Source organism: Protopterus annectens, chromosome 2.part1, assembly GCF_019279795.1.
Source record: "Protopterus annectens isolate FY-2018-M chromosome 2.part1, PAN1.0, whole genome shotgun sequence".
Taxonomy (NCBI): domain Eukaryota; kingdom Metazoa; phylum Chordata; order Ceratodontiformes; family Protopteridae; genus Protopterus; species Protopterus annectens.
The window spans coordinates 1,487,563,518-1,487,579,819 of NC_056729.1; the positions used below are offsets into that span (position 1 = coordinate 1,487,563,518).

The following is a 16,302-nucleotide window of genomic DNA, read 5'->3' on the forward strand; positions in this document are numbered from 1 at the left end:
TATCTGTTGACTCAGTATAGGAGGTACCATTGTGCAATAACTCAGAGCAAATCTGGGTAATGTTGTGGAGGTTTGTGATATAGCTATAGAAGGCTTTGTGGTTGTTTTTAGTGTCTTCTGCAATTTTGTTTTCATTGCTGGTGTTAGAGGATTTGATAAGAGATCTCAGCTTTTTGTTGAGGCTAATAAGGGAGTTTTTCCAGTCTTGGGACTTCACCTTTTTCTAAAGACAAAAAAACACACTGAACTGGAGAAATGGTCACCATCCACTTTTACTGTGTTCCTAGTACTTCGGCATCCCTTTTTCTGCAACAGTTTTTTCTTTCTGTTGTAGAGTTTATTGATGGTGGGGACCACCAGATTGGCTTCCTTTTTTTTGAGGAGAGTGTCTTGGTTCTCTTGGGTATAGCTAGTTCCATGCATTTATGTACGTGTTCATACAGTGCATTAGTGTATGATTTAGCAGTCATGCAGCTATTTTCCATGGGTGCCGTAAAGTAGGCCATCACTGTTTTAGGAGCCCAAAGTCAGCTTTGGAGAAGTTTTTCAAGGTGGTAACATTTGCAGGGGGTGTGGGTGAGATGTAGATTCCATGGTGATTAGTTTGTGGTCAGATCTAACCAGAGATGAATTGACTATTGGTGTAAAGCAGCGGTCACCAATGTTAGTGTTAACGATGTTGCTTCCTCTAGTGGGGGTCAGAATGAGCTGGTCCAGGGCAATGGAATTGATGTACTCCAGGAAGCGTTGGGACAGTGCATTGGTACAGGAGTAGTTTTCCCTGTTGATGGCAGGCTAGTTGAAGTCTCCCAGTATGAGAGTATTGTGCTGGACCTTGATGTATTCCAGGGTGCTTAGGAACATGGAGTGAAAGTCTAAGGACATGGTTGGGGTCCTATAGTAGGCTATGACCTGAATCGCCATCTTACCCAGATACCTGAAGTATCTCAGATGCTTTATTCTGGGCTACTAGTCTGGAGGTGTGCAGATCCTTTATGAATATGAAGACACCACCACCTTTGGAGCTTCTGGCCATGGTCTGGGGCCGAAAGGTATGGAATGAGTTATAGCCTGGAAGTGCAGGGATGCTTTCTGCTGCTTTAAACCAGGTCTTCGTTACAGCACAAATGTTGACATTCGCCATTTTTAGGAGCGTTTCAAGCAAGTGCATCTTGAGATTTAGACTTCTAGTGTTGAGCAGCACGACCCTCAGATTGCATTTGTTTATAGCTGTTATGGGGTAATTTGGTCTTTGGAACACCACCTAAAAAAGGCACTATAGGGGTGGCAAGAGCCTTAGCCAATACCTGGAATCCGAGGGGTGACAGATGCAGGCCATCTCTGGCAAAGCATCGAGGTCTTCCAATCATGTCATGCCATGCAGACAGATACTGGATCCTCTTAGAATGACATCAGAAACTTAGCCAATTGTTGAATTCAGTCATTTTCTGCTTGTACTGCGGTATCATTCTGGGTGATGGTAGGATACTGCTCAGGGCTAGGGTCATACCTGCCTGAGCCACGTAATCCAAGAGCTCCACCATGTCTCTTTTCATGTAGTCCAGGGAGGTGTGTCTTAGGTCATTCACACCCACGTGTACAATGAAGGAGTCATACTTGTACTTGTTGTGGAGTGACCTGAGTGCATGTGTTATGTGGCGGATCCTGGCTCCTGGTAGACAACTGACTGTTACCTTCTCCTTATTCAGTCTAGGGAGTGGGACATCTGTGTGCCTCACTATTGAGTCTCTTATGATTAGGGCTTACGTTGAGGGGCGCACTGTGGAGGTGAGCTATGTGTCCTGTGGTTGGTGGTGTGTTGTGGTGGTGATTGATTGCATTCCTGCCTTGGAGATCTCTGCTGTTTGGGTAAATTTCTGTTAAGGGTCTCCGCGAAGGTGGGTGTGTGATTTATGTTTTTATGTGTGAGCTGTGCTGGTGGGTGTTCAGCAGGGCTATGTGTTCCATGTGGTGTGGTGCAAGTGTTGTCCTTCTCCTCTTGACCAGCTAGTCCGGTTTTGGCTGGATAGTGCATAGCTTCCAATTTGGTGATATAAGTGCATATCTCACAAGTCTGAGTGTTGGGAGGTAAGAGGAGAGGGTTGTCTTTGTACATGAGGCAGTTGCTACACTGCCTCAGAATGCCCAAGTGCACCAAGTTTGCAGGAGAAAGCACAGGAAATTGACCTTTAATCATGCCAGGAGGGAGGGGGTTCATAGTTTCATAGGTTCATAGGTGTGTACTAGGCTAATGGCCCTGGAGCCTTTACAAGCCTAGCCCATAGGATTAGCTTGGCATCGTGCCACCCGACATTAGTTCCCTGTGCCTATGTCGAGTAGAGCCACTTGAGTAATCCCCCGGGGTGAATTTTCTATTTCCCATCCACTCATCAAGATTTCTCTTGAAGAGGGCCAGTGAGGTGCTATGACATGTATGGAAAGCCTATTTCATAGCATAGGCAGTCTCTAGGTTATGAACCTGTCCCTCCAACATGTTCTGTTGATTGTGGTAATGAGGTTGAGATCTGTGGAGCGTGTGGTGCAGAGGGATTGGGATTTCTTTAGATGTAGCATTTCTGACAGAGCTGGATCAGACATGGCTTTGAAAGTCAAGTAAAGATCACCTTTAAGTAGGCGATATGAGACAGAGAATAGTTGGAGTTTTTTGAGTCTGTCCATATAGGACAACTGTTTTAAGGCCTAAGGTCATGTTTGTGAGGTACTTTTGCGGCCTTTCCAGTTGTTGCAGGTGTCTAGTGAGGTACATGCTAAATGGGGCACTGTACTCGATGACAGGCCTAATGAGGGAAGAGTAGAGGGAGACAATGACCCACACATTTTTTGGCATTGAGCTTAAGGCCATGGTTCTGACACCAGTCATTGGTCTCAGTTGAGGCCTTTCTGCAGGATGTCAGCATCACTTGGGGAGTTAATAATAGCTCCCAACTTGCAATCATCTGCGAACTTGGTCAGCCAGAGTCCCTTCATGTTGGCCTGGACTTTTGAGAATTAGATACCAAACAGGAAAGGACTCAGGACCAAACCCTGTGGAACTCCACTCATGACTGGTCGGCAGTCTGACTTGGAGTCAGCTACTTTCACACTGTGGGTTCTATCTGTGAGCCAGTTTGCAACCCACCTAGTGATATAGGGGTTGATGCCTAGCGTAGTGAGGTTTGCTATGCTTCCTGAGTGGGGAATGGTATCAAAGGCCTTGGCCAGATCAAGGTAGGCTGTATGAACCACCTTGCCATCATCCACAGCTCTGGTGACTGACACAAAGAAGTCATCTGGGTTGAGCAGGCATGATCTACCCTTCACAAAACCAAATTGTGTGGTATCCAGAGTTGGGAGATTCCATATGTCCTTGTTTATTAGGTCCATGATGATGCGGTCCATTGCTTTGCATATCGGACTCATCAGGCTAATGGGTCATAACTAATAAGTACTGGTGGTGTTACTGTGTAAAACAAGTAGTGCTGATAGCACTTAGGTGTGTTACAATTGAAGAAATGTCCAAAAAGTGACCAGACAAACTCCGTACTACTGTATCTGTTATTCTTTATTTGTCTCTGAACAAATTCTTGCCAAACAGTTAATTCTTTCAGAGCTATTTCAATTCTATTATAACACAGCTAGACAGATGAGTAAACTAATGCAGACTTAGTCTAAACATCACTACCAAGTGAAATATACTGTCCAGTTTATATACTCTTTTTTCAACCAATGTTATTTTTAATGTCCTTGTGACTTGTTCTTCTGGTTTCTGTCAGTGTCATGAAAAAGTCCATGGTTATTTCATGCCCTTTTTTGGTCCTGGCTGTATCTGAAGACTTCACAAAAGTCTCTCCACATCATCTTTGCGTCACTTGACCTGTCTGCATTTTATTTATTTATTTCTGCATCTGAAAGCCAAGAAAGTCAACTTCCTTTTTTTATAACAGGATGCCTTTACAGTAAAACCCACAGCTATATGTTATTAATATCTAAGCTGAACATGTACAAGAAATAACTGTTCTTGCAAAGCAAGCCATATTATTTTGAAAATTGCTGTTTGGCCTTGCACATTTCCTTCACTGTACACACAGTATAATTTTGGGGAAAGCATTTTAATTTACACAATATCTATCAACAACAATTGCTAGAAAAGCCTGTTGAAGTGTGTGACGCCTGTGCCCTGGCCCAGCAATCAAGGAGCCTCAATCCTCACCACTAACACCAGAGAAGGGCGTCTCATATAGGAGGAAAGGATAACAAATACATACAGTAAAGTGCAATTTCCCTTACGAGCACACAGAGATCCCAGTCAGTCTGGGGCTGGTCACTCCCTTGCTCTCCAGGTCCCCAATAAGACTCCCCACAAGCACAGCTGTACAGTCTAGATCTCAGCCTAGTGAGCAAGCTAAAACCTCCAGCACTCTCTCTGTCCAACCAGTGCTTCTTGTCCCTGCCCAAGTAGCTGACACACACAAACTCACACACTTTGAGGAGTGTTTATACAACCACACAGACACTCCTGGGGTAGGCTGGCACAGGTTCTCCAGCTATGCCCCCTTTCCCCAGACTATACGGTAGTACCCTGCCACCACCCACTAATAATTATCAGCTACTCAAAGGCGCTTAAAAGGGTGTCCAATTATTACTGTGCAGTATTATTATCCAATTGGTAGTATGACTAAACAGTCAAGGCTTATTAGAGTAACTTGGTACAGGATCCTTATATACATGCAATGTACTCTTAGAGCTTCACTTATCTCTACACAAAACAGCTACAGTTGAAAGTTTTTAAAATATTTAGTAATAATAAAAACACAAGATACTTCTTACTACACAGTGCTAGTCAAGAGTTCAGAGATCACAGAGAAATACTTAAAATAATTCAGTAGTTCAGTTCTGACATTACAGAAAAACACAGTCTAATATTTCTAGTTTCTAGCTATTTCTAAAAGAAAACACAAGTCTAAGATAACTTACATAAGAAAACAGGCAGAGTGCTGATGAGTTGGATGGTCAAGACAAAAATGCTTAATGCCTTCTGAGTCTCTCTGTTTAAATTGCTGTCTTCAGTCCTGATTTCCATTACATCATTTTTTACACTTTCCTGGGGCTCCCAGGCTGACAGATACTACATTCCTGTTATCTTGCACCTGCAGGAAACTACAGCCATAAAATTCCATATGTAAACTCTAGTAATTATTCCTTAAGTTAAAACAATAGGCAGGATGCTTCACTCCAGACTCATCGACTCCAAAATTTAACTTCAAAGGGACAGACATGAAATAATTTTAACTTCAAAGGACAGACAAGAAATGCTTGACTTAGCTTTCTTTACAGCAGAGGGCAATGTTGCTATGTTGTTTTAAGTTCAACATTTCACAGCATATTCTTTCATTTAAGAAAACAAGCTTGTATTTCAACATTTCACAGTATTTTCTTTCAATTAAGAAAACAAGTCTGTAATTCAACATTCATATTTACAAATGACAGAATTATATATAAAATCCTATCTTGCTAGGCTGGCAGCCTTCATCTCTCTTCACCCAATCTTCACAAAGTGCGATGCAATTAGGCTATTTGGAGTGCAAGAGAGAATAGAACTAGCAAGATCTAAGGGAAAATTTAAAGAGCAGACTTTCTGGCACCAGTAATAATTTGTCTCAGCTCAGCGGCCCTGTGCAGAGCTTAAACAATTGCAAACCCACGAAAATGCTAGCTTTTAAGCCAGAAAGTTGAAAGGGATGGAAGAACTGCCCAAACGGTCAATAAACTACAAGTTCTGGGCCAGAAACCACTCCTGTTGTGGTAGATAGGGTACCTTGAGCTTACCACTCCCACTGATAAGCTAGAAGGCTTCCTTCCAACATAGAAAGGCCTGGGGTGACTCAGAAGCTTCCATACAGTCTAGGATACAGCAACTCTGTATCTGAACCACACTAGTCACAGGAAAGGCGGGAAACAAGGCAGAGAACAAATGGAAAACTACTTAAATTTGGAAAAATATTCTAAAAATGCAGCAGGTACAGTACAAAATGCAGTGCAAGCTAGCACACTTGAGTGTGTAGCAATATTAAAATGAATACAGTTTAAATAAATGCAATTTAGTTAAAAACGACTAAAAACAAGTGCAGAGTGCAGTAAATAAGCAAAAAAAAATCAAAATGGAGGCACTCAGAGTATCTCTTTCTCCTTCTAGTTACTCTTGCAGTCAGCAGGATGCCAATTCTGGATCCTGGATTCAGTGTGGTTTAAGTTCGTGGCATAACAGAGACCATCCTTGTCGATGGTGGTTAGCTGCTTAACATCAAATGCCAATAACACCAACCGGTAGCAGTACCACTATATTATGTTCTAAAATAATGTGTTTTTTTTTCTTCTTCACTTACTTGTGTCAAGTTTTTTAAAAGGTCTTGCCATTCCGTTTTGTTTTTTTTTTTTTTTGTAATTATAGAGTAGACTATTAAGCAGAATTAGCTAAACAATTCCCTCTGTACTTACAGATGAGGCAAAATCAGGCCTGGAAGTGGGACTGTAGTGCAGCCAGTCAGTGTTCCAAGTCTTGCTTCCGGATCTGACCTCACAGTAGCATGGGACATATTGAATACTACTCTTCCAAACTAGCAACAGTGATCAGGACTTTGAGTCTGTGAATGCTTGACTACCAAGCCGTAGCCTGCATATACCCCTTAAAATAATCTTAAGATCCCTAAACTTGTCAGGTAAAATTGGGATGTATGGCTAGGCTTAAAAAGGCCCCTGTGGCCATTAGCCTAGTATATACCTATGAGAATATGAACCTTTGATCTAGGTGTGGGGTGAAATAGAATTATGATAGGAAATGCAGCTTTCCCACAGTGCAGGGGTTCATTTATTTGGTTTTGAATCTTGTGATTTTTGTGTGTATGGGAGTTAGTTACCCAGGACCATCAATGTGTTCATAGTTAAATAATGATAGGTGGGTATGTAATACTTTTCTGTGAGTGTGTGTGTGTGTGTGTGTGTGTGTGTGTGTGTGTGTGTGTGTGTGTGTGTGTGTGTATGAGCTGTCTACATTGTTTTGTTTTGAGTAGAATTTACTCATCTGAGCAGAGTGAAATATTTGGAGTAAAAAGGTTGTTCTGTGGAAGGTGGTGTTTTGTTTATGAAAGCAAAGCAACTGATCTGCTTTCACTTGATCAAAAACTGCCAAGGATGGTGATTGTGTCTAGGGTTGCTTCATTTCCAGATGCTCATTGTGGAACAGTTTTAATAGAAAAGTGATATTTTGCAGGGTAAACTTTATCTACAAGTGCAAAGGACTGAACTTCACTTTTCTGTCAAAGTAAAAGCTCAACCTTGCAGAATTTGAGCTTTCTGTTGTTTCATAGAATATTAAGGTGTTTTAAATAGAGAAAATTTTTTTTTCTGCAAGTAGAGGAAACTTGTACATTTTTTTGTTTTACAATCCCAGGATATTTATCACTTTTCATGTTTTTTGCAGGACATAATGTCTCAAATAGGGTTTTGTCTTGCGTAAAGAGAGACAGGTGGTAACCCCTGTTTGTGTGTCTGATGCAAGCTAAGGAAATTGTGATGCATAGGATTTCACTTATTTACAGCCAAAACCATCAGAGATCTACTCTGGAAGTGGTCATTGTGTATGCGCATATGTGTGAGGTGGTGTGAAGCTAACACGTGTAAAAGTATCTACCTTACTTCCACTTGATTACTGTTAAACACAGGTGGTGAGACAGCAGTTGTTTCTTTTATGTTTGCAGAATATATTACTATAGGCAATATTTATTTTGTTTTATCGTAGTGGTAATTGGGGGTCGTTCAGTCTATGTTTGAATACAAATTTTCACTTGGTTGCTGTTTAACATTCAATGCATATTGAGACAAAACTGGTGCCTGATTGAGTAGTGCAGGGGGTGGAGTCCTTACTGGCACCCAGGTAACTGGGATTCAGTTAGTGGCCCCTGCATTGGGGGCACCAGACTTGGTTTCCTATAGAGCAATTTTGTCAAGACCCTACATGCACATTTTCCAACTTCCTTATCTCAGATATTTGTAGGTGCACGCTATGGGAAAGGTCAAATAGATATTAACTCAGTCATATTAATCATTTGGCTACTCATTTCCACATATTGCCAGATATGGAGTAGTTTCGGTTGAGTGGTATTTCCAGTTTGCCCGTATGGCAAGCCTTCAGACTCTTTAACTCTAAAAGTTTGTAAGGCCTTTCTCTGTCTTATAGTTGTACCTTGACCACTGGATAGAAATCCTGTTTTTCTTTGGGATGTACATTTTTGCATGAAAAGTTCAATCTTCTTCCTTCAAGCACATTGCTTTGGCACATTTAATGCTTTTGTCTTGGGTGTCTTTTCTTGTAGCAGTTACATCAGGCAGACATCTCTTGGAACCTTAAGACTTATTACTCTTCCTTACCTTGCTTTTTAAAAAGGAAAGGGTCTTATTGTGTTTTATCCTTTCATTACCAAAGGTAGTTGTGGAGGCAGACTTAATTTAGTTGGTATATTGACCAGTGATCTTCTCAAAGTATAATAATAAAGAAGAATATGTTTTACAATGCACTGGTCACAGACACTTCAGGAACTGTGCACCAAAACTGTTAGAAAAGAAGGTGAACTGTTTGTTTACCTCATTAAAGGTTGTAAAGGGAAAAATGATTTCTAAAATACTATCCAAATGACTTTCTAGCGTATTGCATTTTATTATGATAAACATGGGGAAAAAATCTGGCAATTAAGGGCATGTTTCTCCTTGTGTGTTCTTCATTTGCTCTGTAACTGGAGTCTTCTACCAGTGCAGTACATTATGAGGGACTGGGAGTGGGATGTGGAAGCCTAGAAAAGTTTTGTATGTAGAGTGGCCCTGATGTCTGATGCATCATCTATTCTTTTTTGGTCCCCCTGAAGCTGACCATTAGTGGACCTCCCCTTATTCATCGGATCTCACCACTTCTTCTGAGTTCCCCCGTCTTTACTCCAGCAAGACTCAGGGCTGACAAGAAGAAAAAAGCATCTCTGAGCCACTTCATGCTACTGTGAGAGTGATATTCGTAGTTTTCTCTCACTCTTGCACATCCATGTCAGTATCCTTTGAGTGGGACTTGTAATAGGTGTATCACATCAAACTGCTCCTCACTTCAGCAAGGAACTGATGTCAGAAAGTTGCCCTGCCCACTCAAAAAAGCACTTGCAGTTGTTTCTCCAGCCTGTGCCAAGGAGATGTAACTACCTTATATGCCCCATGCATGCACCTGTTTTATCTCAAGGATGTAGCCACTATACAGGACGTATACATTAAGAACTTGAATTCAAGCAAGGTGGAACATAAATATTTAACATCCTTGTACAGTTTCATTTTAATTTTGCTATAAATTTTGTCTTTGTTTAGAGTAGGCAAGAGGTAATGAGATCTGGAATGTGAACTTTAATTCTATGATGCTTGATTGTGTGATGCAAAACTGATATGAGGTGCTACAACCACTAAGCTTTTAATACAGGATCATAGGAGGTTACTAGGCCTATGGCCCTGGGGCCCTTACAGACCTAGCCAAGAGTTTATCCCTAAAAAAGACACCTCAATCAGCACTTGTCACCCCTGTCAATGAGGGACACAGGTGGAAATCCTGGGACAAACTTGTGGCCTTCCATCCACTCCTCAAGGTTGCACTTGAAGAGGGACTTTCATGTAAGATCTTGTTTTAATTTCTTTAATGTATTTATTTGTTAAAAGGATAACTGAACTTTTCAATCTCTAACCTTTTACAAACATAACCTGGGCCAAAAGGGAAATGATCATACATAGCACATAGACAGTTTAAAGTAGGCTGTCAATTAGCATGCTTTTGGGAGGTGGAAGAAAAATGATGTAACTCGGCAAAACCTATGCAATCCCATGGATAACATACAAAGCTCTATACAATGACTGTAGGTCAGGAGTGAATCCCAAAGCCTTGTGATACAGACATTTAATGAAATCACTGTGCTACAAGTAAAGCATACAGGAAGTGCTGTTCTAATAGCTTGTTTTGAGATATGTAATACGTGGATGTCAGGTAGTTGTGGAACTGCTTATTTTGCTAGTGCTCTTACTGCAGATTAATATTGCTGAAAACCACTTCAGTAATCATCAAGGTTATTCTTTTCCACATTATTGTGCAGTTGTATAAATCTAGAGATCTTTCTTCATATGAAAGGTGCAGGAGAAGGCTTGCAAAAAAATGTTTATAGCTGAACATAGTTTTCAGTGGTATGGATTTGGAATAATAGAATTACCATTACTGTGTCAGCATGAATCCTAGTACATAACATTGTTTCTGCATGTAATTGTAGTTAACTTCTTTTTTTTTTAATTTACTGAAATGCTGTTTATTGTTTTATTAGCCTGCTAAGGATAAGCTGATTGATCAGTATCTTGGTCATAGTCCTGAAGATCCAGCCCTCAATGGAACTTACATTGGGTGAGTTGAGCAAGTTTTCTTTTCAAGACAGTAGACAAATTTAGTATTGGCAGATATATTTTAATTTAATTTTGACTTGGAGTTGTCTGAATCCTTAGATCACATTGAGTTGCTGCCCACTTGTCCCTTGAACTGTCTTATCTGCAGCTCTCCAAGTACCAGGATTTCTTAACGTAGTGTACCAGGAGTAGCCCTTTTCTGTTCTCCATGCCATAGATTTGGAAGTACAAATTCACATGAAAATAAATCTGGAAAATCAGATGTTTAGAACGTGGGCCACACATGGCAGGAGAAGATCAACATTATGTGTAACTGCTATGGAGTCCATTTTTCCAGTTTTTTGAATAGAACTATGTCTGATGTATATTTGTTGATCACATTGACTTATGTATGACTGTTTACAAAAATTGCTGTTTATTTTAACAAGTGTTAAATAAAAACTCACTGTACTCTGTCAGGATATTTTAAGAATATGTAGTTTATTAATATTCACAAAGACCTATATTACAAAGCAATTGGGGTAGTGTTATGTAGAAATTTAGATGATGACCCCAAGTACAATAAGTGCTTATTTATGTAACAAAATTACTCAGTTTTCATGTGGTGACTATAGCCATGAAATTCTTTAAGTTATCGATATGCAAGTTAAGTCATTTAGGCTTCTAACTGTCATGGGACAGAGAGAGAGAGAAAGAGAGAGGCACTATCTATAAATCTGATGTTGTCAATTTTCATTCTGTCCTCAACTGATGGGTTCAGTTCCAATCCCTCAGATCCAATTCGGCGGTTCTTAAAGCTCGTGGCATCCAAAAACTCTCAAGCTTCTCCTTACCCATAATGCTCCAACCCGAAGTACCTCAGATCTCATATGCTGCCATATGCGAAAGATGTGGTGACCATTACTCCCAAGCAGATAAGTCTTTACATTGTGAAATGTTCTATTTTTTTCCTGGTGAAACCTGTCAGATTCTTTGTATTCCTTAATCCCTTACCTAATCTGCTAGCTTTTTGCCATTTCTTCTAGTTAAAATATCTTTCTGTCCCTCTTTCCTCCTTCTGTACATTTTTGAACCTCTGAATACTATTGTTCATATTCTTTCTACACTCTGTGTAGTCTTCAGTTTTCATATTACCATGGCTGGTAATTTCTTTTTTATCATATATATATATATATATATATATATATATATATATATATATATATGTATATGTATATGTATACATACAAACATACACACACATATATACACCTTTATTTTCTGCTGTTGAATTTTCTCCTTAGAATCTACTTGTTTGTTCACTGTTTAACCCTAGACCACTGGTAGAGAGAAAAAAAAAAGTTGATATTAAAAAAGCTTTTACCTTCTTCTTTTGGAGAGGCTTTATCTGGAGCTATGCCTACCAAAAAAATCTAAAAGGTCTAAATCTCCTTATCTCAGTCCTTCTACCCCTTCTTCTAAGGCTTTGGAGCAACCTAGGAAAAGGCCTTCATCTGATCTAACTTCTCCTTCTGATCCTAAAGGGAAAAAGACTACATTTTTGGATCTGACCTCAACCTTGGATCTGAAGCTCACAAAAAGAGACTCATCGGATTTGACCTCAACATTGGATCCAAAGCAAAAGAAAAAGACATATCAGATCAGACTTCTTCAGATACGATGTATAAGCCAACTGATCCAGCTACTCCATCCAGTATTGTTTACCATCCAAGGACTAGACACTACCCTTTAGTAGATCCAGTTCTCTCCAGGGTTCCCTCTCCCTTTTTGTAGAGACCTAGGTCCCCTTCAGGATTTTCCACTCATTCTTCCAGGAACTTAACAGAAGAAAATGTAGACAGAGTGGTAAGAAGAATTCTCTTGGAGCAGACTCTGATGGGTGTCCTTTCGGCTCCTACCTCTTCGGGTCAGGAGGTCAGATCTTCTGTCACACTTCTTCTTCAGGCTCCTCCTCTGACTCATCCTCAGATCTGAAGTTCACTGTGAACACTTTGGTTCAGTTGGATCTGGAGAGTTGTCAGAGCTTAGGCTTCCCTGTTGAATCTGAGGTGTTGGCATTAAATCCAAAGTTGTCAGAGTTGACTCTGTCCCTCGGAGCCTCAGCACGAGTGAGCTCGGCCCTAGGGTTCTGCTGTACGGGGATTGTCCGAGCAGGGAGGGACAATGGTCCTGAAGCTTGCCTTTTTGAATCTGAGGTCCTCTCCCTCTCTGGGGAGGTCTGCTTTTGAGGCTATGGAGAGAGCATTCAAACCACAATGTAAAAGCAAAAATAATCCAAACGATCAAGCCAGCAGATTTTTCCTTTTATTATGGCACACCAAAACCTCTCTAGTGCCTCATCTTAACAGCCTTCCAGGAGATTATGGAGAGAGAATTATCTGTCTCGGCTACAGACAGTTCCTACCCTCTGGGATCCTCAGTCTACAGCCTTAACATCTCTACACTGGGAGTCTCAACTGTCTTTTCCATAAGGGCAGCCAGTACTGAAACCCCAGGCTTAGCAACTGGGTGTCCTGACTTCGTTTGATACCAGAGCATCCCACTGAGGAGGCCACTAAGAAAAAGATGTGTAAGAAGAAGCACTTGGACTCTCCAGAAGTGTATATCACAGAAGGTACAGACTTTGAAGAGGGTGAAGGGTTCCCACGGTCACCTGCTGAAGATGTCTCATTTGGAGACATCTGTGAAATCATAAAACAGAGAGGTGGTTGGATGTCCAGTAACCCTTTATCCAAGGAGTCTGTATTCCTGTAGGCTTTTACTCCTGATCAGTCTACCTCCTGGGTGACTCTGCCCCCCCAACGAGCTCATTGAGTTGATCTCTCAGCAGGCATGGAAGGATCGCAACAGAACTGAACCAATACCTCAGAAACCTAACACACTTAGTGCGTCACTGGATGACAAGCAATATTGGGTCAAATAAGTTCTTGTTGATGCCATGGTCGTGGCAGCAGCTACTAAAAAGGAACCTGCCGAGGAGAGTTTCACTGTTCATCCCCCCAACAAGGAGTATTGGATGATGGACAGGTTTGGGAAGCGTGTTTGTACATCACCGACCTAAGCCTTTAGGTCACTGTATTATTAATACATTTCACAAGGTTACAGAGGGATTTTATTAAGAAGATTTTGAATACCCTGTCAGGATCCATTTCTGAGGAAGTACAAGTGTCTGTCACTTTTTAGTTGGCTACCCTGCAGTCTATTTCAGTTAGTCCATGAGACTCATTTCACATGTAGCTGAAGTAACCTTAAGGGCAGCAAGTTCAGGCATTTCCATCTGGAGGCATGCCTGGATGCACTTATGTGATCTTGCAGAGCCCTTCAAGTCTTTGTTCATCAATGCTCCTTTTGATGGCACTTCTTTAATTGGATCATAGGAGGTTACTAGGCTATTGGCCCTGAGGCCCTTATAAGCCTAGCCAAGAGTTTAGCCTATGTTTAGACAAGTCAGCACCCAGAGCCCCTGTCCAGCAGGGACACAGGTGGAATCCCAGGGGTGTATTTTCTGTTTCCCATCCCGTTATCCAGGTTGCGCTTAAAAAGCGATAATGAGGTACTCTGCTTGGCATGGAGAGGGAGTTTTTTCCACATATGGGGAGTCTCTGGGACATAAATCTGACTCACAAATAAGTCCTATTGATGTCACAGACCAGGTTGAGGTTGCGCGTTTGGGTTGCTCGAGTGGAGTTTGACTTGTGGATATGCAGCAGTCCCATCAAGGCAGGGTCTGAGATTACTTTGTATGCCAGACAGAGGTCACATCTGAGGACTCTGTATGAAACTGCATAGAGGGACAGAGCTTTTAGACTACCTGTGTAGGGGAGGTGTTTGAGGCCCTGGATTCTCCTGGTGAGGAACCTCTGTGGTCTCTCCAGCTGCTGCATGTGCTTTGCAAGGTACATGCCGAAGGGGGCGTTGTACTCAATAACAGGCCTTATAAGGGAAGAAAACAGGGATCTTATGATCTCTTTGTCCCTGGTTGAAATACCCTTACTTATGAGGTGGGCCATGTAGAAAGCTTTCCATACAATGGAAGCAACATGGTGGTCAAAAGTCAGGTTGCTATCAACCTGGGTGCCTAAATCCTTCACTACTGATTGTGTACTTAGGACGTTGTTGTTAATGTGATATGTGGAACGTCACTCTCCCCAAAGGGGATGATGATGCATTTTTTGGCATTCAGCTTGAGGCTATGTTTCTGGCACCAGTCATTTGTTTGGGTGAGACCCTCTTGGAGGACGTCCACATCACTTGAGGAATTGATGACTGCACCCAGCTTGCAGTCATCTGCAAACTTGGTCAACAATAGCCCACTGGTTTTACCCTGCACGTCAGAGAAGTATATCCCGAATAACAGAGGCCCCAAGACCGATCCCTGGGGTACGCTGCTTGTTACGGGTATACTGCTTGAGGTAGCTTCCCCTGTTTTGATTAGGTGGGTTCTATCAGTGAGCCAGTTTGCTACCCATCTGGTAACATATGTTTTGATGCCTAGTTGAGAGAGATTATCTAACCACTAGATTTCCAGGTCTGAATGATGCAGTCTCTCTTGCCCCAGTTTTAAAGTTAAGGGCTGCAAAGCTTTAGTGACTTTGAAAAAGTATCTCTTTATGTACACTAACTTTGTAAATATCATTTTTGTTCTTTTTAAAAAAATGAACAAAAAAATTAAACCAAATTGAACGAAACACAAAACCAGTGAAAGTAGAACTCTACTAAAGCACAGCAGACAGAATCCAAAGTCCTGAACGTAAACGGTTTATTTTACGTTCAGGACTTTGGATTCTGTCTGCTGTGCTTTAGTAGAGTTGTACTTTCACTGGTTTTGCTTTTTAAAAAATGCAATACTTCTTACCCTAGGACAAAGCTAAGAACTGCAATATCAAAAGTGTATGTGGAATAATTTATTTTGGTTCAAAAAGAGAAAAGAGAAAAAAGAAAATGTATGTTTTTTACTATATTACTGTTAGAACCATTTATCTAAAAAGCACCTGTGTAGGATTTTAATTCTTTCTTTGGACACAAGATGGTTCTATTGTATGGAAGAAAAGTTTGTTTTATTAGGTTTTTAAAATGTATAAAACTAAACTGTATTTGTATTTATATTTATTTATATTTATATATTTATATCTATTAGAGTTTAGAGAGGATATTTTGATATTTATATATTTATATATGTAGGTATGTGTTTAGAACTGTTTTAAAGGGATTTTTAAAAAAAGTTTTATAGGGCTGAGCATCTATTAAGTACACTTGACCACATTAAGAATATACACCAATTAGATAGCAGTATTAATTAAGTGGCGGGTATTTTAGGGGAAGAATTGTAAAAAGTATGCATTTCTGTTTCATCTGAGGAAGTCATTAGAGGACGAAAACGCATCTGTGGTGATAACAGCGTTTATGGTTTTATTCTGAAGAAAGTGTGTTTCAATAAAGCTTGTTCTTGTGAAAAATACCAGTGGAATTGTGCCTTTGTGGAATTGCTCTATTTTCTTTTGGTTTTGGCTGCTTTTATTGAGCAATTTGCTTTCCTGTTCGTTTTGGCTGTTGGAGTCACTGTTTTGTGGGATGGAAGAGGCTTCGACGTCTTCACAAGCTAATTCAGGGAGAGGCGGTGATTTGGACAAGATTGACAGAATGATGGACCAATTAATGCAACTGATCGAATTGTTAACGCCTACCTGTTAGTCATTACTCCCGGCGGCGTCACGCCCACCAGGGAAGCAGGAAATGCTTGGTAGAGGTGAAAACGGCACGAAAAAAGTGATTTTGACAATGGAACTTGGCGTTCGCAATGGGCATAAACCTGCTAAGCACATAGGAGCTGAATGTGAT

At 40.8% G+C, this 16,302-nt stretch overlaps 1 protein-coding gene across 1 annotated transcript in view; it reads left to right on the top strand.

Moving 5' to 3' along the window:
• Positions 1-16,302, top strand: part of CEP104 (centrosomal protein 104) — a 2,320,447-nt gene that overhangs the window by 361,216 nt on the left and 1,942,929 nt on the right. The window contains 1 exon segment of the mRNA XM_044062948.1: positions 10,389-10,465. Coding sequence (XP_043918883.1) covers positions 10,389-10,465 — 77 coding nt within the window.